At 34.4% G+C, this 23800-nt stretch overlaps 1 protein-coding gene across 6 annotated transcripts; it reads right to left on the bottom strand.

The window, feature by feature from the left end:
* Positions 1-2267: 2267 nt before the first annotated feature.
* Positions 2268-23263, bottom strand: LOC121418346. Of its 6 annotated transcripts, XM_041612164.1 has the most exons (5): positions 22998-23263; positions 22353-22436; positions 17727-17859; positions 11058-11105; positions 2268-3568 (listed from the first exon to the last, which is right to left on the bottom strand). In XM_041612164.1, exons 1-5 carry the CDS (start codon positions 23005-23007, stop codon positions 2413-2415), a joined length of 1431 nt encoding a protein of 476 aa, XP_041468098.1. In that variant the 5' UTR covers positions 23008-23263; the 3' UTR covers positions 2268-2412. The 6 variants fall into 6 exon arrangements, 4 of the variants coding, with proteins under 4 accessions (XP_041468098.1, XP_041468107.1, XP_041468116.1 ...); XM_041612173.1 differs by lacking the exon at positions 11058-11105 and having other exon boundaries at positions 22998-23045; XM_041612182.1 differs by lacking the exon at positions 22353-22436 and having other exon boundaries at positions 22998-23022.
* Between the last annotated feature and the right edge of the window lie 537 nt (positions 23264-23800).

Below are 23800 nucleotides of genomic sequence, written 5' to 3'. Positions count from 1 at the left end.
CTATTTCAAGATAGGGCTCGACACTAGCGCCGGTCCGACGGTCCCAGACCGGTAAAAATCACTGTCGGGCAAGTAGATTTTCAGAAATAGCAAGATTTACTGGTCCGACATGACCAGTAAAAATATCATTGTCGGCCAGTAATTTTCCCCAAAATAGGCAAGATTTATTATGGGTCCGACATGACCAGTAATAAAAACGATTGTTGGGCAAGTAATTCTTCCAGAAATGGTCAAATTCACTGGTTCAACATAAACATAAAAAATATTCCATGACTCAAATTGCAAACCATTTACCTCCCGTTAATTTCTGTCATTCACACACAATACACACAGTATGAATCGCATGCAATTTTAATAGGGTAAATTACAGTGTACATGTACCTAGCAAGGCACACAGAGCCCACATGGTAAATTTCTACTGACTGCACGAATGAAGCTTGGCTATCCTCTGCCAGAAATCTCTCACAGAACTCAAAATTCACATTTTACACTAATGAAAAGGTCTTAGAATGTCCATATATCCTAAAAATTGGGGGTAACTGTGTCATGTGTAAGCAGTAAAAGGAGAAATTTTTACTTCTGTTTTATTTCAAACAGATCAGATTCGAGTGATGTCTTTTTCTTACCTTCTTTCTTTTCAATCTTTATTTCTTCCCTCTCGTTTTTTGTTACTGTCATTCTTTTTTTTTATTTTCCTTTGTCTTTTGTTCTTTCTGTCCTTCAAAAAAAAAATCTCTACGTCTTTTTTCGCTTTCTTTTTCTTATTTCTTTCTTTAATTCTTGACTCCATCCATCCTATATTTATATCTTCTTTCTTTCTTCCTTTTCTTCTTTTTACCATTACTTTCCGTAATTCTTTGTTTCTTCCTTTCATTTATCCTTTCTGTACCATTTTGTTTTTTTCTTTGTTTTTCAGTCTTCTTTTTTTCTTCCTTTTATCTATTTTTTTACCTTGTCTTTCTTTTTGATATTGCTTGCTTGCTTTCTTTCTTCCTTCTTTTTCCTTCTTTCAATCCCTCCGTTCTTGTTTTTCTTTATTTCTTTCTTTATTGCTTGTTACATTTCTTTCTTTGCTTTTCTTTCTTTCCTTCATTCCTTCAATCCTTTTTTCCCTTTCTTCTATCCATCTCTCCTTTTGCCCTTTCTTTTTGATTTCTTCTAACCTTTATTTCCATTACTTTCTGTCTTTTGTTCTTTCTTTATTGCTTGCTTCATTTCTTTCTTTCCTTCCTCCATTCCTTTATTTCTTTTGTCCTTTTTTCCTTATTTTGTTCTTTATTTCCTTCCTTCCTTTCATTATTTCTTTAGTTCTTTCTTTTTTCCTTCACATCTATCCTTTCTTTACCTTTTCCTTTTCTTTCTTCCTTCCTTTCTTTTATTCTTTTTTTTTCTTTCTTTCTGTCTTGCTTTCTTTTTGTCTTTCATTCCTTCATTTTTTTTTTTTGGGGGGGGGGGGGTAACATGAAAGGACAGCAGAATAAACTCGCGCCTTTATTATGTTTTTATTTTTTGGGGCCAGTAGATTTAGATTCGGACCAGTAAAAAATGGAAAAACTGGGTATCTACTGGTCCGACATGAATTGGTTGACCAGTAGAAAAAAGGGTTGGTGTGGAGTGACTCACTCAGAATTTCATGGTTATGTTGCTCAAAATTTTTTTATATTTTACTTCACAATCATCTAGAAGTCAGAAAGCAATTAGGGAATGACAATTATTGATAGCACCAACTCCTTTACGGTCATTACACATGAGATTAAAGGGATGGTCCGAGCTAAAAGTATTTATAGCTTAATAAATAAAGTAGAATTCACCGAGCAAAATACCAAAAATTTCATCAAAATCGGATAACAAATAACAAAGTTATTGAATTTTAAAATTAGGCAATATTTTGTGAAAATAGTCGTCATGAGGTGGACTGATGATGTCACATCCCCACTTGTTCTTTTGTATTTTATTATATGAAATTAGGTTTATTCATTTTTTTTCCTCCAAGAAATAGAAAACTTGGATTGACAACTGATTTAGTACATTATATTTATTGCTGCAACTTAATTCATTATGAGGGAGACTTATTATTCACACAAGTATGAAATAATGAAAAAAATTATGGTTTATGTAATTACATAAGGAAACGGAAAGTGGGGATGTGACATCATCAGCCCACCTCATGAATATTCATGACGACTGTTTTCACAAAATATTGCTAAACTTGAAACTTCAATAACTTTATCATTTGTTATCCAATTTTGATGAAATTTTCAGCATTTTGCTCAGTGAATTCTACTCTATGTATTAACATATAAATATTTTTCAGCTCGGACCATCCCTTTAACTACAGGAAGCACAAGACATTCTTTGTGATATTCAGTTGGTTTCCTCAGTAGGTTTGGTCGGTATTGATTGTCCTGAGTACTAAAAATGTGAATATTTCTTTTGGCAAGATGTCATAGGAACATAAAGAACATTGTCAATCATCCTGTCTGTGTCTGTCAAGTCAGTATTTCCATGGACTCTACTACGAATAGTATTGCCCTGTGAATTTGTGCTGATTGGTGCACTGTGTGGCAGGTGGCCTTCTCCCAAATATAGACCTTGGTTATCTTGCCCTAGGCTCCTTGCTCGTTCATCTTTTTCGAGAGTATGGTAGAAAGGGGTCATATCTTGGCCCATCCCTTCTTTTTCTTGTTGATGTTTTTTGGGTATGTGGCGTAATCCTTTTGAAACTAATGAGCATGCTTGGGGAAAATTGTTGTTTACTGTGTCCATGGTACTTTCCCTCTGTTTCATAGGAAAATGTGTTGGGCCTCGTGATGATTTTCTAGGAGGCAGAGTTGGCCCTTCGTTGCAGTTAGCAGAGGATGGTCTATGTGGCAAAGGGCGGTATGCCATAGATATACCTCCAGATAGAACTGCTGTTGAGTGTTCATGATCATCAAATGTACCTTCATATTCATGATTAGCCATTTCTATAGCAGACGGTACTTGATAGGCTTCTTCATAACTCAGTGTGCTACCACCACCTACTTCCATTTTTGCGGAGCTAGTGGCATAATGGTATGGATTGACATTTTCCAGCATTATATTTGAATGTACATCATCAGTTGTACCTTCGTATGCGTTATTATAAATCTCCACAGAAGATGGTTCTTGATAAGCGGCTTCCAATCTTACAAAATCAACTGAGTTATCGGGACTAGACGCGTAGTGATATGGATTGGGGGCACTGGGGGAGGACACATAATGATTAATGCTTCTTTGGTTATTTTGATGAAGCGACGGCAACGTCTGGCTTGACGCATTGCTACCGGTAAGGCGTAGAAAAGGTGGGGCATCTGTATGTAGTGGTTCAGATGTATTCTCTGGTACTGCAAATTGTGTCACATTGCTCAGAGCAATTGTTGTAATGGTGGGGTTTATGTTGGAACTGGGTGACCTGTCAATACTTCCCACTGCATTTTGTCTGGTTGAACCACCCGTGATTCTTCCAGAGATTGCAGAGGTTCCTCCTCGATCGTGTGTTGAAGTGGAGATTGGGCTGTCTGCCTCGGACTCCCGTCTGATTCCTTTCCTGTAGAAAAACGTCATTAGACATTTCAGTTAGAATCCAAAAATGATTATCATGTGGACTATCGATAAGAAATGTACCACTTGAAAATTCACAATTTAAACTTCTGGTGATCCAATTTAAACATTAAAGAGTCTTCTGCCGTCTAGATTCTATGACCTTTGAAATTGGAAGTTATTTACTGAGTTTATCCCCAAATCATTTATATCGTTCGAAAATGTCATATGATAAACTGCTGGCAAATCAATTTAACCCAGTGACCAATATAAAGAACCTTTCCTAAACAGTTAAATCATGATTTAAATCAGGATCCATTTTGAGATTTTGGATAGTGGATAACCAATACAGTGTGCTACATGCTGCCACATATCAAAAGAGTTATAGTATCCAATTTAATGCCAAGATCATAAATACACTGGGTCAATGTACCTGGCGGCTTGTAGTAGATTTTAGAGGGCATATGGGTTCTTATACCATGTTTCCAATTTCTACGGCTTGAATGGTCCAACATTGGATACCATCGCGGTGGCGGGAGTAAATTAGTGTAAGGACTTCTCATTAATTTGCCATGGAATCTACAGTGTCCAGTTTCGGGCTCCATCCGAAAAAATAGCCTACCATAGGGCACCCGTGAAATTATGTGTCAATGAAGCCTAAATCACATTACTGAACCAGTACCGCACCTACAAACAGCTGTATTATTGAAATGACTAACAATTCATAAACATATTTATTTCTCTCTTATTAGGCTCCTAAAGACAAAAAAAAATAAAGAATAAAAATTGTATTTCAATGAAAACGTTTTGGATTGGACATCTGTCCAGCTTATGCAGATCATTGCAGTAATACACATAATCTCGAGCATTGGTAACAATTACATGCTTCAGGTACCTTCAGAAGAGTTCTAACATGCCCGAATCATGGCTGAGGGTAATTGGACCGTTTCAAATATAACAGTGGTGTGTAATTATTCATAATAAATGAAAAATGGTGAGTATATGCATGGAAAGTCTGGGTACTGTATTTGTGAAATACGAATTAGTTCACTGATACATGCCTAGCATATTATTTAGGACATCAATAATAGATCAAATTGACTATTTCGAAGGCCAATTCTACCCTTGAAATCCTCAAAATTGGATGTGGTTGGAACTTGATGATTCTATCATTTGTCATTTGATTGTGAGGTACGAACATATGTATAATTTGTAGACATTTTCACGCCAGTGCGTGAGAATATAAAATCATTATTTCAAATTACAATCCTATCGAGGATTACATCTAGTTCTGACATAACTTTTTCAAGAATTTATTCTAGTCAATATGATGCTTGGGTAGACTTGGCCTTTGAATATGATGTATCAAAACAACCAAGGTGTAGGAAAGACATAGACACAATTGCACAAATATGCTTCTAGTGAAAAGACATGCAAGGACAATTTGAGGAAAGGGTATTGGGAGGCATGCGAACGAAGAATTTCTCGTACAACTTGCAATAGATAATGCTGATTGTTGACTAACCAAAAAGAATTACAAGTGGAATGCCTCTAGTTGTCTCACCTGCATCACACAATTCAATATAGCAGCATTGCTGACTTTGAAAACTACTATGAAATAATTATTCACAAAAACACCATTCATATAATGATACAATACTACATTCATTGACATTTGACCTTGAAGATGTGACCTTAAACTTGTCAGTGATACTTGATTACCCCTATATCCACATTTTATTCACTGTATCTATAAACTTTGAAAGTTATGACAGCAATCTAATAATTAAATCTAAAATGGCCAAAGTTCAATGAACTTTAATGACCTTTGACTTTGGTCATGTGATCTGAAACTCGCATGAGATGTTCAGTGATACTAAAAGACTCTTATGGCCAAGCTTCATGAATCAGATCCATAAACTTTAAAAGTTATGATGGTAATTCAACAGATACCCCCCCAAAAACATGACCAAAGTTCATTGACCTTTGACCTTGGTCATGTTACCTGAAATGCGCACAAGATGTTCAGTGATACTTGATTACTCTTATGACAAAGTTTTATGAACTAGACCAATAAACTTTCAAAGTTATGATGGTAATTCAACAAATACCCCCATTCGGCCAAAGTTCATTGACCATAAATGACCTTTGACCTTAATCATGTAACCTAGCACAGGATTTTCAGTGATACTTGATAACTATTATGTCCAGGTTTCAAGAATCAGATCCATAAACTAAAAGTTGTGGCAATTCAACGTATACCCCCAATTTGGCCAAAGTTCATTCACCCTAAACATGCTAAATGACCTTTGTCCACGTGACGTGAAACTCGAGTAGGATGTTTAGTAATACTTGATAAATCTTATGTCCTAGTTTCATGAACTAGGTCCATATATTTTCTAAGTTATGATGTCATTTCGAAAACTTAACCTTAGATTAAGATTTGGTGTAGACCTTGCCTCCGCCGTCGGAAAAGCGGCGCCTCTAGTCTCACTCTGCTATGCAGGTGAGATAAAAATTGAAGTAAAACATTTCTCAATAGCTTTGGATAACATTTCATGTAGTTCCAATTTTCTGCACACCCTCTCCACAATTTTGTTCCTTGTTCTAATTTGGGTTTTAGGATTTGAAACATTGCAGACAGAAAGCAGTGGAAAGGAAACCTTGTATTTTACTGTCAATTATGGCTGTTTAGTATTAGATATTATGATTGATATATTCGTATCTAATTGGTATCTGATTGGAAAATTTGGCTACGAGAGTAGATTGAAAATGCATGCAACGAGCTTTTGATATTTTTTTTCAAAATTAGCAAGCATACATCAATCAATACGAACAAAAACACCAACCTTTACTACCTGAATACTTGTTTTTGCCACCAGGAACTACACGGGGCTATTGATAATTGAACACAATTATGGATAGAATCATGATTATGGTGACTACATACGATAGTATTTTCAATGCACACGTGCCTCCATATCATGCGTCACTCTATAGCTGCAACAGTTCCATCGTGATCCCGACCCACAACCATGACAACTATCATGACTATGAAATATGAATACAGCAATGATAGAAAGCAGTGAGGACTTTAATTTAAAAAGAATATACAAGAAATTCTAATGAATCGTCGGAAAGACATATGAATTCATGCTAAACATCTATTCGCAATCTTTTAATATTTCACATGCTGCATGTTGGTTCATTTGTGGCGATCGTACAAGGCTACATGATTATAGTACAAGACGAAACCACATAAAGCCTGATGGCCGGGCCTGATGGTATGAATGTGAGAAACGTATTGGCTGCATGTGTCATAGTGAACTAAATGTGAATCCTTCGACCGAAGTCTCTAACTCCATACCCAAAATACATGCAAGGATAAGCCTGCTTCTAGATTAATTCATGCACTAATTGCATTTTAAACACCAAACTTACATCATTGTGTTCATTATACTGAACAAAAATATGCCAATATGTGGATTAAAACTGCAACATTGTAAAAATTGCAACTCTTTTTCTGTTCAGGGTGGTGTTTCACAAGGATTTAAGTATGACTGATGAGTTGCAATTAAATGCCGAGTTGCGTACGGTATAAAAGGCTTGACCGCATTGGTCAGATTATGTCATGAGGACGCGCACTACCCTACAGAAATTTCAAGCTTGCGGCAAGCGTGCGACTAGCTTGCGCAAGCTTGCGGCATGCTAGTAACTAGCATGCGGCTAGCTTAAAGAGAAATGCCAGTAGTTGCAGTAAACACTGATTTCATAAGAAAGTCTGTAAAACCACGCTTAATTGTCAGTATGTCATCGAGGATCTAGATCTGGTAAAGTTACATAAACTGAACTTTGTGAAATCTTGAAATCTACGCTAAAAAATATTCACACTGAAGATCACCAACACAGATAGGCACACGTGGGACAGTGTATTATTATTGCTGGAATAAAGACCCGACGGAAGTGACCGAATCAGCGCTTATTTTGCTTATTTCTCAGCAATTACACAATTTCTTCCAGAATCCTTTGGCACATATTTTTTATTCATGCAAACAGACACTTGGGTGGTCATTATATTAGATTCTGTAAAAAGTCATTTTGAGATCGTTACCAATACCGGAATTTATCTTTAATAAGCGTGTAATATGCGTGCAGAGTAATAATTAAGCGATCTTTTAGCGAGCAGGGACTGTTCGCTAGCATGCACTCGCTTTTTAAGCGAGCGCCCTGCTAGTCGCATGCTAGTTACTAGCAAGCGGCACGCTTAAATTTCTGTAGGGGTACTGCTGTCTATCAATAATATCGCTCGTTGCATATCATCTACGCGTCGGCATTTAAGTGCGACTTAGGTCATACTTAAATCTTTGTGAAACGCCCCCGGAATAGTAGTCAAGGTGATGAGATGTGACTTGACGTCTTGACAAAATAACAACGAAACTGTTTGTATTTCATAACTTATATGTATAAGAAACAATAGGTAGTGATACTCTGATATTTACTCGATCACAGAGCTTTAAAAGATGACTTCGAAGACCATCTTTATAAATCGACAAATTCTACCCCTGTTAGTAACTCTCGCTTAAAAAAGTACCAATTTTTTAACAAATCTGATTTGGCAGGAGTGTTGTTGCATTGATTGACTTACCCCCGTGTGACGGTTTTCATTTTTAAGTTATCACTCACCATTGAGTCAATGAAAAGGACAAACAACGTCACCTTTTTTGTCACAAGGGTCATTATTTTGGGAGACTTGTGTAAAGTTGACGAATTATATAGTCCTGTGAGCTCAGGCCAGTCATACCGGTCTTGTGGAAACTTGAGAACTGTTTGAGCATTCAAGAATGACAATTTCGGGGACCACGTTTTCATAGAAAAAAATGGTCACAAAGAATCTCGCGATAAATTAAGAACCATTACATTTAGGATTAACTTTAAACTTGGTTCATGTGTGCATTTTGGAAGGACGATTGATTGCATGTTGGGGATCATGAAGTTAAGATTAGTGGTCACGTATCAAAATAACCGTTTGATTTGCCATTATTAAAGTAGGCACATGCATATGGGAGGGAGAATGATCTGAATAGACTTGGTGGTCAAGAGGTCAAAGTTCGCATTGATTATCAATACTTCAAAAATGTTAATTCCTTGAAAAAATACATGGCAGTTATTCGAAGAAACATATCCTCTATCAGGATACTCCACGATATGTCCTAAATTGTTAAGAAAATGAAGTAAAACTATAACGGGGATACACTAGACAAATTAGAGGCTTTGTGTTAATCACTACCATACTTATCAATGTTATTAGTACTCTAAGTGGTACCAGAAGTAGCACCATCATCATCGCCCTCTCAAATTCAAATGAATAAAAGAAGTGAAAAATCTTTTCTCGTTCCACTATCTACCAGAAGTAACCAGTTTAAGAAAATGCGCCGAAAGAAAAACTTACCCGAATGATAAGATTGTGTAGTTCTTGAACTTAGCCAATTTTGATTTTGAAATGAAGTTGAGGAATTGAAAAAAGGAGAAAATTGTTGAGTTTTGCTCAGATAGTTTTCAGTAATTTCGATCTGTCACGTCAGGTATCAGTTCTTCAGAAATGCACCCCTTACACTCTCTATATTTTCAATTTCGTAGACCCTTCAAAGCCTGTTTTAAAGGGATGATCCGGGCTGAAAATATTTATATCTAGAGTAAAATTCACAGAACAAAATGCTGAAAATTTCATCAAAATTGGGTAACAACTAAATAAGTTATTGAATTTTAAAATTTATCAATATTTTGTGAAAACATTTACATGCACATCGTCATGAATATTCATTAGATGGGCTGATGATGTCACATCTCCACTTTCCTTTTCTTTTGTTATGACATGAAATCATAAATTTTCATATTTTCATACATGTGTAAATGGTGTGTCTATATTAAATAAGTTGCGGCAATAAATAACTAATGCACTTAATCATTTGTTAATCCAATTGTTTTAGTTCTTGGTATTTTTTTTAAATAAACCAAATTTCATATAATAAGATACAAAAGAAAAAGTGGGGATATGAAATCATCAGCCCACCTAATGAATATTCATAAAGACATGCCTAGAACTGTTTCACCGGAATAATGCAAATCTTTAAAATTCAGTAAGTTCGTTATTTGTTATCCGATTTTGATCAAATTTTCAGCATTTTGCTTTGTGAATTTTACTTTATTGAGATATAGATATCTACAGCCAGGACCATCCCTTTAATGGAACGTTTAGGTCAGGTCCTTTGGAGTATGGCAAAAGGATGAAAAAAATCAGAAAGTATTGAGTTTAACTTATTAATACACAAAAACGTACAGTATGTTATATTTGTAACTTGATAGTAGTTGTGTTAGTAGCAATCATGCCCTCGAAATCTGCGGTATACAGAGTCCTTGGCGTTCCCAGAATAATTAATCCCAAAATATTTGAGGGCGCTGAAAAGGTTTTTTTTTTTAAAGAATTGATTTTTTCTGGACATTTCATACCTGTGGAATACCCACTATCTATATCTCCATATAAGTACTGTATAGTTGGTTACCACAACGAAAATGGGAATCTTTGTTTCTTGTCTGTTAAAGATTAAGTTATGGAAATGTTAGCTGATGTTAAACTACTAACATGAACTTAAATACCCTAGCCCATGTAAGCAGTGGAAGTAGTATAGTAAATAGAATTAAAGGCGTACTGTATATGTACTTGAATAGACCAGTTCGTAGTTACTTCATGGGCAATTTTGGTCAAATGACCTTTCATTTCTTTCATCATGATAGGCAGATTTCAAAGCAAGATATTATGTAAGCTTGCCTTACATAGCAGGATGAAGAAATTTAATAGACCAGGTGACTAGAATAGCACACCTATGAACACTTAATGAAGGTATTTGTTGCATTCCTACTTTGAATGCATATCTTAGCATGTTGCACAATGTACTTGACAAACTGTGAAATACCAGTCGTTCGTGGAAGCATTGTTGTTTTTTGTGGATGTAAATGAAAACGACAATTCAAAAGAATATATGAATAATCAAGACATCAAAGTTGGTGCTTATCTCATTAGATTTTAAAGCACCATGTCACTTTAGTACAAATGACCTTCTTCTGATCATGAGTAGAATCTTTTGATCATGCGCAGAAAGGAACTACGAACTGGCTTATATTTATCGTTTTCCAATCTCTCCAGTTTATTGAAGCCAGTGCAACGTCAACTCATTTACTGGTGATTACGGTAGTTGAAGTCATTGACAATAATAAACATCCCATCACCTGATTCGTATTTGCATGACTTTTTGAATAGTATCAAATAAAAAATAAAAAACATGTTGAAATAATGACTGAGAATAGACAACTCTTAATTGGACAGTTATACGTAACCAAAAACGATTCGTTGCATTGCTTTTAACTCAGGAATGCTTATTGGCAATTCGATTATAAATGCAGTCTGATTTGAAATAGATGATGATTTACCCCACACTTACCTGCCATATGTTATTGTCCCAACGAGTGGTTGATAATTGGTAAATGAACTTTATCAAAAGTTTCAGGTAGGAAATATGAAATAAGTTTTAAATTTTTTCAAAATAATAAGAAAACTTGAATACCACGAGGATATAACAAATAATGTTTCTTAGACAAGCCTTTTTTTTACATGTATGCTAAGTAACATGTCATGAAGAGCATATCAAATCTTCGTTTTCCACTCTCTTCCGATTTAAAGTCCACCCCAACAAAAACTTGATTTTAATAAAAAGAGAAAAATTCAACAAGCATAACACTGAAAATTTCATCAAAATCGGATGTAAAATAAGAAAGATATAGCATTTTAAAGTTTCGCTTCATTTCACAAAACAGTTATATGCACATCTCGGTCGGTATGCAAATGAAAAACTGATGACATCACTCACCATTTCTTTTATATTTTATTATATGAAATATGAAATATTTTTATTTTCTCGTCATTGTCATGTGAAATGAAGTTTCATACCTCCCTGAACACGTGGAATTCCATTATTTTAACATTTTGTGCTTCAGGCAAGGAGGTTTCTAATCGTCAAATTCGTAAAAATTGAAATACCGTATATTTCAAATAAAAAAAAAACAAAAGAAATAGTGAGTGAGTGACATCATCGACTCTCATTTGGATGTAACTGTCTCGTTCATATAGCTATTTTGTTAAACATAAGCGAAACTCTGAAATGCCATACTTTCTTATTTTACATCCGATTTTGATGAAATTTTCAGCAGTGTGCCTGTCTGATTTTTCTCTTTTGATTCAAATCAACATTTTTCTGAGGTGGACTTGACCTTTAATAAAAAAAAAACATATGAGAGAATGTAAGCTCACTTGGAGTGTTAATTAAGAAAATGTCAAATTAATTTTGGAAAAATGTAGTAAACATAAGAAAACTATCATCACCGGGAGACGACCTTGAATATAATGTAAGGGCAACATTCTCAGATTTTTCATAAAGTTTCATTCCATCTGGATTCACCCAGTGGTTGCAACTGACCCTCTCAGTTTTTGTTGTAAATTGGTACTCATAAAATTCACCATGGCTCACGCACAAAAAAAATTGTCTCGTGCTACGGCCCGCCCTTTTCTCCTTGTTTTGACAAAAATGGGCGTGACCATCAACTTTCAATGGCCATTGCGTCGTACTGTTCACCAATTTTCACGAAACTGGTACCATTTCAAAGGAAATTCAGAGAGGAATCCAAAACATGCATTAAATAATGTATTGGAGCGATTTACCAGGTCATGACCTTTGACCTTTACTTTGACCTAGAGTTTGACCCCCTGACAAATACTTTTTTACTTGATTTTCGTGTATGTTAATTATTAGTATGATATTGACAAAATATATTAAAACCAACGATGATATTTTATTTCTTCACCTTTTAAAACTCTTCCAAAGATAGCAATTATCTGATCTGAAATTTCACTCCAGTCCCACATACTGATATTCATGTTAGTAAAATGTTTACCAGTCCGTTGATATACTATTTCGTCCAATCTTAAGTTACAGTATGCAAACAGATGAAAATGAATTAAGGTCATCAGTTGATAAATGAAAAAATGTATGCTGAGGAATCCATGTAGGTACTTGTTTAGGCATTTTGATATTGGACAATATATAATAACTCAAAATCTGCTGGGAACTGCAATATCCTGCTTTCTAGTCAGCTGTACTCCCCCAAAGTGAAAACATCCTTGAGATTCTTGAAGCATCAGCATTGGATACATTCTTTATAATTATGATGCTAGAGATGGATGATCAATTTGACAGATAATATTGTATCTAGCTTCCAAGCAGGTATCCTTTTCACTGCCTCACCATTGAAAAAAAAAACAGTATCTACATGTACATTTTGCACAAGTTGATATACTATGCATTTTGTGTTTTTCCAAATCTGCTCAAAACTATTTTATTTCTTGGTATTCTTTAATCATCAAATTGTTGCGTATATGCTTATTTAAGGCTACCAAAACCAATATTTTTATTTTAGACATTGCAGAAATGTACCGTAGATAGGCCTACTCTGGAAAAGTCGAAGCGTATGCTTGGTTTCTCCATGGAAAGACGCGGTGTTATTCAGTTTTATTATCACTTGCTTCATTAACCATGAAATAATTTGTCATTGGTTTTACGCGCGTAAAACATTCCCATAGACTTGTGTGTTACAATGGTGCTTTTGAAAAATTCCTAAAAAAATAAATGTGAAATTAGAGGATGGAATGTTTACTACCATTGGATAGGATATATATCTGGCATTCCATATCTGACCATGAAAGGGTACCGTAGCCAGCTCATTTTAAAAATGAATCGCCATTTATGAAGATAACTATGAATGGATCAAATTCATCAGCTGAAACAGTAAAATAGCCCTAATTAGTCCGCCAGTCAAAAAATAGTTCCAAGTCACTTATTTATCTTCCCAATTCGGGCAAAGGAAGTTCAGTAGTTACCATTTCTATAATCAGTATTAGATTTTGAATCATATTCATACATTTTTGTCAATCAGCAACATCAAATTGAAAAAAATTCAAATGGGTTGGGTCGAACGAATATCTTTAGCCCTCCTGATGTAATTAGGCTCATGGCACCTATATTATATGACCTATGAATTTTATTCTTTTAAATAGCCACTTTGTTATTCTTTTATACCTGTACACTTACACTAGAACAAAGAAATGCAATGAAAATGCTTATTTTCTATGCAATGACCCATTTTAATGTGCTCCTCATACATGTTATATTCACTATATGTATGTATACATAGGGGAAGGTGGGGTAAGTTGTGACACTTTTTGCATTTTGCATGTTAGAATTGATATGACTAGTACTATTGTAGAAATAAGTACCTTGCCTTTAAATTTGATTCTTGGGAAATGTTTTTCACCGACATATAACTTTCTACCCCCACACTGAAAGTCATCGTGACCTTTGAAAAAAACGATGTCAAATGGCTCAACTTGCCCCATATATGGGGTAAGTTGTGCCACCGTCTGGGGTAAGTTTAGCCACAAAAACTACGTACAAAATATATGGGGGGAGTACCAGCATGTCAATTTTTTGTTTAAAGTCTTTTCACTTGCTAATTCTCTATAAATACTAACATCCTTTAAAAGGAAAAGAGCAGTCATGTAAATTTGCTTCTTTCAGCCTGCATTTCAATCGATTTTCATGGTTTGTTTGTTTTTAAAGATACATTACCATAAGAATTACCATGGCTCAACTTGCCCCATGCTGTTTGGCTCAACTTACCCCAGTCCGAACTTAGTGCGATAATTTTGTATCCACACATTTATTATGCATCTATCATATAAAAGACTATGACAAGAATGAAGATCCATACCTGGACTAACAATGTTGTTATCATGTCTTTACTATATTTAAAGACGTGTGTGTGAATAAAGTTCTTATCTATTTCACACTCTTTTTTACTTTTTTAGCTGATATTCATACTCCCTCTAAAAAACTACTTTTTGTTTCAAAGTGGAAAACAATGTGATGGGGTTAGGGGTTATGCTATGGGTCATCAATACATGACACCACCACAATGACTGACTCATTCATCATTGGCCTGTGGCTGGTGGCTCAACTTGCCCCTATGCTCAACTTACCCCGCCTTCCCCTATCCTTTCTGCATATAGCCCAACAGTGACTGCAATGACAATATAGGCCCCTATTCTCCTTGTAATATAAAGGTGTATGTAAATTTTGTGTAGATATCAGGATACCAGAACTGCCCCAAACATAATTACCAGATACACATGAGATTGACTGAGGAAACAATAAAAGAATGAGAACATACTATATTACTTAAGTACATTTGCATTTGAAATATATCAAAATCTTCCTCGGGTTATTGCCTATCAGATGTAAGAAGGAAGAGATACATAAATATGTAGAAAGAGAGAGACAGAAAGAAAGATAATTTCATAGATTGGAGCACACAGCCACCCCCTCCCTCCTTAGTTGATACAGAAAGATCTTAAATTCTGCAGATGTCAACGGGTCATCAGCAGCACACCAGGGATCACAGGTGTTTCGGCCATTTGAGTGCTGTACACCTCCCCCTGGCTTACCTTACCTTAGTCTGTGCCTTTTTCTAAATACCTTCTTGAAGGTACCACTCTAGTCCTCTTTAGTAAAGTTCCTCAAAGTTCTATCTCCTCTCTACCCCTTCCTTTAACATGAGCAATTTGTAAAGGTCTTTCTAACATTAAGTAGGCGATGTACACTAACACAAAACAATGATGAATCAGAACATAAAGAGGCATAGACTCTCTATACATTGACCAGTCTACATACATTCCTAGGCTTACATATACACAGACCTACTAACTTTAGCTGATATGGCCTTGCTAGCCATTAAATCAATTTTTTGCACCACTCGATGACTAAACATATTGATATCAGTGAGAAATTGTTTGCTATTGAAGAGTTTGGCCAGGAATTCCATCCACTACTAGGGATTTCCCATATTACTTAAATAGGTGTCACGCGCGTAAAACATTCCCCATAGACTTGTGTGTTAAAATGGCACTTTTGAAAAATTCATAAAAAATAAATGTGAAATTAGAGGATGGAATGTTTACTACCATTGGATAGGATATATATCTGGCATTCCATATCTGACCAGGAAAGGGTACCGTAGCCATAACTATGAATGGATCAAATTCATCAGCCGAAACAGTAAAATAGCCCTAATTAGTTCGCCAGTCAAAAAATAGTTCCAAGTCACTTATTTATCTTCCCAATTCGGGCAAAGGAAGTTCAGTAGTTACCATTTCTAGAATCAGTGTTAGATTTTGAATCATATTCATACATTTTTGTCAATCAGCAACATCAAATTGAAAAAAAATCAAATGGGTTGGGTCGAACGAATATCTTTAGCCCTCCTGATGTAATTAGGCTCATGGCACCCATTGTGAATTTAAAGGGGAAAATAATACCTTAGACAGAGGGCGCCCTGATATAATTAAGTGTAAATAACATGTTCTTCATCTGTGGGTAATGCATTTTTCCATGGGAAACTGATTATTTGCTTAAAATCTACATTTACACCAATACCTCAACACATAAAGAAAAATTTGTATCTTTGGCCTGAAATAGGCATTTACAATTTGATGTGAATAATTGAGAAATAAAATAATATGGATCGACTTATGAAAAAAATGTTAATGCTTAATATCTTGTGCATAATTTAGAACCTGGTTTTTGCCTAAAGCTGCTTTTCAGAAAGCAATTGAGAAACCTGGATGTGTCATGTGCAAAAAAAGTAGCTTACTGACTACTTTTCAGAAAAAAGATGTCAGACGCTGCCTTTTTCCATAGGGGTGCAGTGTAAAGATGGATAAATGTACTTGCTGGGTAGTTAGAAACAATATTATTTATCCAGTGGATCATCCATCTCTAACATCATCATCATCAAGAATGTATGATGCTTCAAGGATCTGAATGATGTATCCACTTTGGGGGAGTGCAGCTTACTAGAAAGCAGGATATTGCCGTTCCCATCAGTTTTCTGATAATGAATTATCTGCCCAACATCAAAATGCATGAAACAGATACCTATTCATGAGCCTAAATGTTTAATGTTTCATTTGTCAACTGATGAGATTAATTTCTTTTCATGTGTTTGCATACTGTAACTTAAGATTGGAAGAAATCATTATTATTTGTGTTAGGTCCATGATTGTATGAACAGTTAAGCATGTTGAACATGTTATTTTTTAAATTCTTTTTATTTTTTGACAAAATGTATTGCGACTGACCGTCATAGCCTTTCTTTTTATCAAAGATACTTGAAGTGGTTCACTGAATGTAATAAAAGTTTTGCAGATATTTTTTATTGAATAATTTGAATTGAAAGATTTAAAGAGTGATAGTTTTTTTCATGTTCTTTATTTTGTGTAATGTATGCATGGGATGTCATGGTGTTTACGGTATAGGCCTACAGTGTACATCCTTTTCCAACTAAATTGTGTTAAAGCTTTGTCAAATTGAATTCACAGTATAAACCTATGAGAAAACTGACTCATGTAAACTTTACATCAAAATAGTTGACACGTGAAAGTGTAATACAAGTGATTGTGGACTCGCCCAAAATTAATATCAATTGATGAATTCGCTCGCTTTTCAAAACATCCTGCATCTTAATGTTCAAATGAGCGCATCAACTAAAAGAATTAGTTCCATCATAAGAAAAGTACGTTACAATCATAACAAATTTGATTCATATCAATATCATTATGTTCTCATAATGTATTATAATGTAATGACGAATACATGGAATATGAATTCATATTCTGGCGTTTTGCTTTATGTCCAAAACATTTCTTTCTACAGTATTAGATGGTGGAGAATCAGAACTTTTCAATTAGAGAACTATCCAAACCATTTTTAAATGATTCTTCATCAAAAATCTTTATTATATCATTTTAAACTCTGTTCTTCGAAAAGTACTAGTATCTCAAATTTAAAATTTTGACAGAAACATTCTATCAAGAAATGATTTGGATAGTCTTCAATGAGAAAAGTTTTATTTTTCCTGAAAAATGTTTCTATACATTTCAAATTGCGAATGAGTTTGTGTTTGTAGAACTGCGTCTCAAAGAAATGATAAATACATATACATACCAATTTCTCAGTTTCCCGCGATAGGTTCTATAACCATAACCAGCAAGCACAATGCAGATTGCAAGAACAACAAGGGATATGCCTATCCATAGTATCGACATCCTTCCATTACTGTCAGATGAATGTGTGATATCTGTATAGTAATAAAACAATACGCATCATTATTTGGATAGTCGTAAATAAAGTAAAGTGTGTACCAAATATATATATATTTACTTGGTCCACTCAAAATTAGCCCCTTTCTCTGATTGTGTATAATTCACTATCGACCCTAACTCTACGATCAATGTGGTATAATTACCGTTTGGTCATTACTATTCTTTGTCTCATACACATTTGAGGCATTTATTATCATTTAGTATTATTGTCAATTCGCCATGTTATTTTCCATCTTTATAGCCTGGAAACAATTTACATGTTTCCTGTGACTTGTTTGTCTAAGGGACGATTTTCTGCCTTATCTGTTTTTACTTTGTATTTTCACTATTAAGCTACGTACATGCTCTATACAGTGCATCCCCGGAAAAGGGGGATGAAGAAGAGCGGTTTTTGCAAAATGTTTTATCATATCCAAACCTCAAATATTCATAAATAATTGTAATTTCCGCTGCCTGCATACATGTAGCTCACCGCGAATTAGTCTGATTTTCATTTGGTCTTATTACCACAAGTTTATTTTCACTTCGATTCCATCAATACAAGAAGAACAAGTTTTATACGACATTACATTTCGTGGATATAAATATTAAATAAGACCAAATTGTTCTTAGACCAACTGTCAATTAAACTAAATGATTATTTGCAAACATAGTTATTACGCGAACCAATAAATTACCTTCGTGGGTATTAGACAAAAAGGATGTAGGGCAAAATTATAATAGACATGGAAATATAAATAGACAGATGTAATAGATAATCTGAACATTATATAAACTGATGACATACTTTATGATAAAGACACTAATATTAGACCAAGTACGTTATATGCCATATAAAAGTTGATGGGTTTAGGGGAAATAAATCCAATCGTTTATAGATGAACTGATTGTAGACAAAATATGTCAATAACCTATAAATGTCCATGTAATCTATTAAAGGCGCCCCAAAATATTCTTCTGTAAATATAATACTTATATTTCACAAGACTTACGATGATTTTTTTATCAAGATATTGATTAATAAAATCGTCTACTTCTAGCTCCGTGATGGTTCACATCAAAGCCTCTTCAGCATATGGATGAGAGTTTATGATGCGGTGCTTCAAACAGTGGATACATTTTTGTGATTTAAAAGTACACTTTTCCATAAATTTTGCTGATGATGAAACGAAAGAATAAGAAGAAAAATGAAGTAACGAGAGAAAATATAAATGAAGGTGGCAGCAGCTTCCCTATACAATTTCATTCAATGCAAATTGGTTTTTGATAACATATATATATTTTTATAGAAGCGTGTAAGAAATAGTGAGGGTGATAATTTTTATCGAATCCCAAACAACATTTCAAAGAAATGGCTATTCATGGGGATTGAAAATTGTTATGAAGAGCTGCTTGCATAATGATGTAAACGAGAATGGTTGTTATATGATGCAAGCAAGAATGGTGTACGTCTTTTTTTATAGAAAAAACATTCATTTCTCAGCAATATTATTGATGCGTTGTATCCTAAAATCATAAATATTGGCTACACTAATGCATTTTGCATAGGTAACAGATTCAAGGGTGTACTTAAGATGATACGATGAATCATGCTTCTTTTCATGGAGATCTTTCGCTGTAAAAATTCTGGTGTTAAAACTGACACCCCCAGTCGGTGTTAAAAGAGGACCACACCCTAGGTGTTAAAATTACGTCCAGAGATTGAATATAACACCAAAGAATGTAAATGTAACAACTAAAGGTTAAATAACAACTATAGGTGGAACACTGTCAATTTAACACCGGTGTAAAATAATGGTGTGGTCTTCTATGAACGCCGGTTAACACCACAGTCTTTGCTGTGTTAACATCTTGCAATTGCCGGTAGTCAAAACCTTTATCAATTTTTCAGCCCAGTCTTCTGTTCTGTCAAGGTCTTGAAACATTTAATATGCATTCTGACAATTATTGTAATGTAGAATTTTTGCTTCTAACCATCCTCATCTTCAAATACGCGATCAGTATATGTTATACAATTTTTGCGAGTCATTGTATCGATAATAGAAACAGACAGGGTCCCAGATCAAACCCTTGTAGCACCCCTGATTCTGTTATTAATGACTTGTAACAATCTGGAAGCTATGGATCCACCAAAGATTATTCCCTTTAACGTCAGTGCAGTACAATTTGTTATATAATTGAAGTTGTCCACCCTTGTGGAAAACTTTTGAAGAGTTCCAGATTATGTCTTTCTTTGTCCTAATTCATGTGAAGGTCGCTTGTGAATCCTAATGAAAAGGATGACAGTGACTGCACACAAAGCTAAAAAAAATCCTCCCCTGGCACCACCAAACGGTCACATTTAGATGGAGGAAATCAATGTTTAACGCTTTTCTGACATAATATGATCCTGATCAAATAGTCCTCTTAGTTTTCACTTAGTCACTACCATAATTTTGGAGTGACATTAAAAAGAAGTTCCAAGTCTCATGTCTAGTGAATAATTTTTTTCCCAAAATGTCGGGTTATTTTGGCAGGGTTGGGCGGTAAATACCGGTAGCGGTAATTACCGGTGGTAAATACCGTCCGGTAAATATGTAAAAAACGGGATATATGATTTATAATTTGTTTTTTTCAATAATTTTAGTTGTTTCTAACCTTAACAAATGAAAATAGTGTTCTGAAATAATTAGAATCACAAAATTCAAAGTAGAAACACACAAATAGATGAAATCCATACTCCATACGTGTATATACCCAACACACATAGCATCTAAGTCCACACATACGTACACAAACTCAAACTATGTTCCTGGAAATTGAATAATCATATTAAAACATAAACAAATATTTCTCCCGGAGTTTAACTTTTTACATGCCATTGTACCTCATTACAATATGATTTTTTTAAGTGTGAATAAGCTCAGTATTCTACTGTATGTAAGGAGTTTTAGTGTGTACATGTATCAGTGTGTAGTAGTGGTTGCTGGTTTTGAATTTTGATATTACAGAAAAGATCCTTTTGTAGCCTAAAAAATTAGACAACTCGGATTATGCCAGTTTTAATGTTGCAATTCTTTTAATATAATTTTTAAAAGAAGTTTAACCAACAAAGCAAACACAAAAATTAAAAAGCATAACTTATGTACACAACAGTGGAAAGAGGTGTCAAAAGTTGTTTCCTTTAAGAAATATAAAATGAATACAATAACAACATAACTGACATACTTTAGCTACTGAATGTTTCATGGGAAATGTAAAATGAATAACTTATACAGTTTTTCATATTCACATTGATTGAAAGCTATTGTAAACAAATCAATCTTTGAGCACGATCCATTGTTTTCCTTTACAATAGCTTCTCTAATCAGTGATAGTGAGATCAACAAAATTTCAAAAGAACGCCTGGTGCACATTGAGACAAGGATATCCTCGATATACATGTTTATTTATGACGAAGAGATAGTGACATTAATGATGATGACCGAGAAATTGAAGAATCTAAATTAGATGTATATTTGGGATCTTTTTAGTATTTTATTGTGTTTTTCCAGCATTTCATGATAACAGACATAGATAACACCCAAACACAAATATAAACACACACACACACACAAACAAACACACCCACACTCACACAAATGGTACACACCAGAGCGACCATACTCACCACCTTTGTTTTTATGTTCAAAATTTGACAATCCCTATAGAAAAGTGAGTGGAAAATGATATTTCCCGGTATTCCCCCGGTGAAAAGTGGTAAATTCCAGAAAAAAGCGGAAAATACCGGTAATTACCGCTTATTTCCCGGCGTCCGGTAAAGAAGCCTCCGAATCGGGAAATATGCCAACCCTGTATTTTGGTATTGATCATGGCAAAGCCAATGACAATGTGTTCATTATTTTACCTGTCATATAGGATCAAGTTTGATTTCTAAATTCCTTCCCTCACTGCTCCACAAAGCCCAATGCATAATTGCACACAATGTGCACTCTATGGTCGTGTATTTCAGCTGTGTGTATTGTGCGAAAATTATACTACAGAGCTTATTTGGGGATTTTCTTTTGAAATTCATTTGATTATTATTAAAAAAAAAACGATTCATTAATTTCTTTGACATTTGGTACGGTAGAATTCTATTTTGAACTATTTGTATCAAGATCTGTGAAAATCATAGATGAAGTGTTTTCTTAAGTTTTAGATATCTTGAGGTCTCCTTTTTTGTTGTTGACTTTTTTGCCATTAATTGGTTAACTATGCAGTATGCTTGTATGTGCGTATGTTATTTGCGATGCAATATCGAGTAAGTCAACAATTATGAGATTCTCCACTTTAAGAGGTTATTAGTAATATTGTGCAAGCAAAAGTGTTAACCCTTGGGATAGTATGTTGTTAGTGGTAATAAAACTTGCGAATTTCAATTAAGAGCTTAGCAATTAATTGAAGAGCATCCTGAAGTGACTATGAATAAAAGGTTTATCATTCTCACTGGTTGTAGCAGATACAGTACTTATTGTAGTTTGAACAGATTGTTTTAGCTCTGTAGTTCTCCACATAGATTTTCCTGTTGTAGCTATTTGATAATGAAGTGATAAATGCAATTACAGGTCGTTGTTGTCGCAGTACATTTACATCTCTATATCAAAAAATATCACGAACTTATATGATTTTATACGTTGTCCTATTTTGTTTCCCACTGATTACAGGACGAATTTTGATCCGAAAATGTTATTGCTTCTCACCTATCCAATTCCCACCGGACGCTAGGCTGTGGTGGGATTCGAACACACGATCCTCTCATTACATGTTTACGCAGCTATGATATAAATGTGCATTTCCAATTGATTCAAATAATACTAGCTTTGATTATTGGATGTGATGTATACTTCCACATCTGTTGATTTAATAGACATTTATTAAAGCCTTAAAATGCTGAATGAAATACCAACATTACAAAAGTTATATTTTCCTAGAAACGGATGGTAAGCCTCAAGTTGAACTATGTACGTTTCATTAAAAACTGAACGAAATTCCCATCTTGCTAATGGTGTAATGCGAAAATATAGAAATTAATAGACGGATTACATATATCAAGAGTATATATTGTAAAGATTGTAAAGAGTATTTCATATACCTTCAGCCATTGTTGAAGGAATTTCTGTGAGAAAAAAAATTGTTACTAAGTCAATTTAGGATATTTAATATCATATAGAGGATACAAGCAATAATCATCAGCAATAAATTAGTATACAAGCTTTTTACCAAAGTTGGGAGTCACAACATTTGATTCCACCTTATTTTTTCATGGGTACTCAAGTGAGGATGTCGCAAGTTTGCATTTTAATGTTTTGGATTACATCTTTCGGTGAGAATCAGTTCACGTTGGCCCATGATCTGGCGATATGAATGCCAAATTCATGTTGCTACTTTGTCTCCCTTAAAGGTCAAGTCCACCCCAGAAAACTGTTGATTTGAATTAATAGAAGAAAATCAAACTAGCATGAAGATGAAAATTTCATCAAAATCGGATGTAAAATACGAAAGTTATGCCATTTGAAGTTTCGCTTTTTTTTTCACAAAATAGTTATATGCACATTTCAGTGATATTCAAATGAGTCAGTCGATGTTGTCCATCGGTCACTATTTCTTTTGTTTTTTATTGTTTGAATTATACAATATTTCATTTTTTACATATTTGACAAGAGGGTCCAACTTGACTGAAACATACAGCATTAAACAATGCTAATTCCACATGTACTTAATCATTGTTTCACTTGACAATGAGGGGAAAATTAGAACATTTCGTATTTCATATACGCTTTTTAGCAGCCTCCTCCATTTCCAACCTGATTTGTAATACTCTTGAATATAATTTTCTGTACAGGAATATTTGAAATATGTTTTGTTATTTATATATGTCAACATGTGATTGTTGAA

This window comes from Lytechinus variegatus, chromosome 1 (genome assembly GCF_018143015.1).
Source record: "Lytechinus variegatus isolate NC3 chromosome 1, Lvar_3.0, whole genome shotgun sequence".
Lineage (NCBI taxonomy): Eukaryota > Metazoa > Echinodermata > Echinoidea > Temnopleuroida > Toxopneustidae > Lytechinus > Lytechinus variegatus.
Note: the sequence above shows the minus strand (reverse complement) of the source record. Positions and strands in the feature narration are given on the sequence as shown.

Coding starts and splice junctions, on each gene's coding strand:
- LOC121418346 (XM_041612164.1), bottom strand. Junction 17,860..22,352: donor TACTGTATCTGCTACAACCA/GTGAGAATGATA, acceptor ATTACTATACAG/ATATCACACATTCATCTGAC. Junction 3,569..11,057: donor GGGACAATAACATATGGCAG/GTAAGTGTGGGG, acceptor GTTTTTCTACAG/GAAAGGAATCAGACGGGAGT.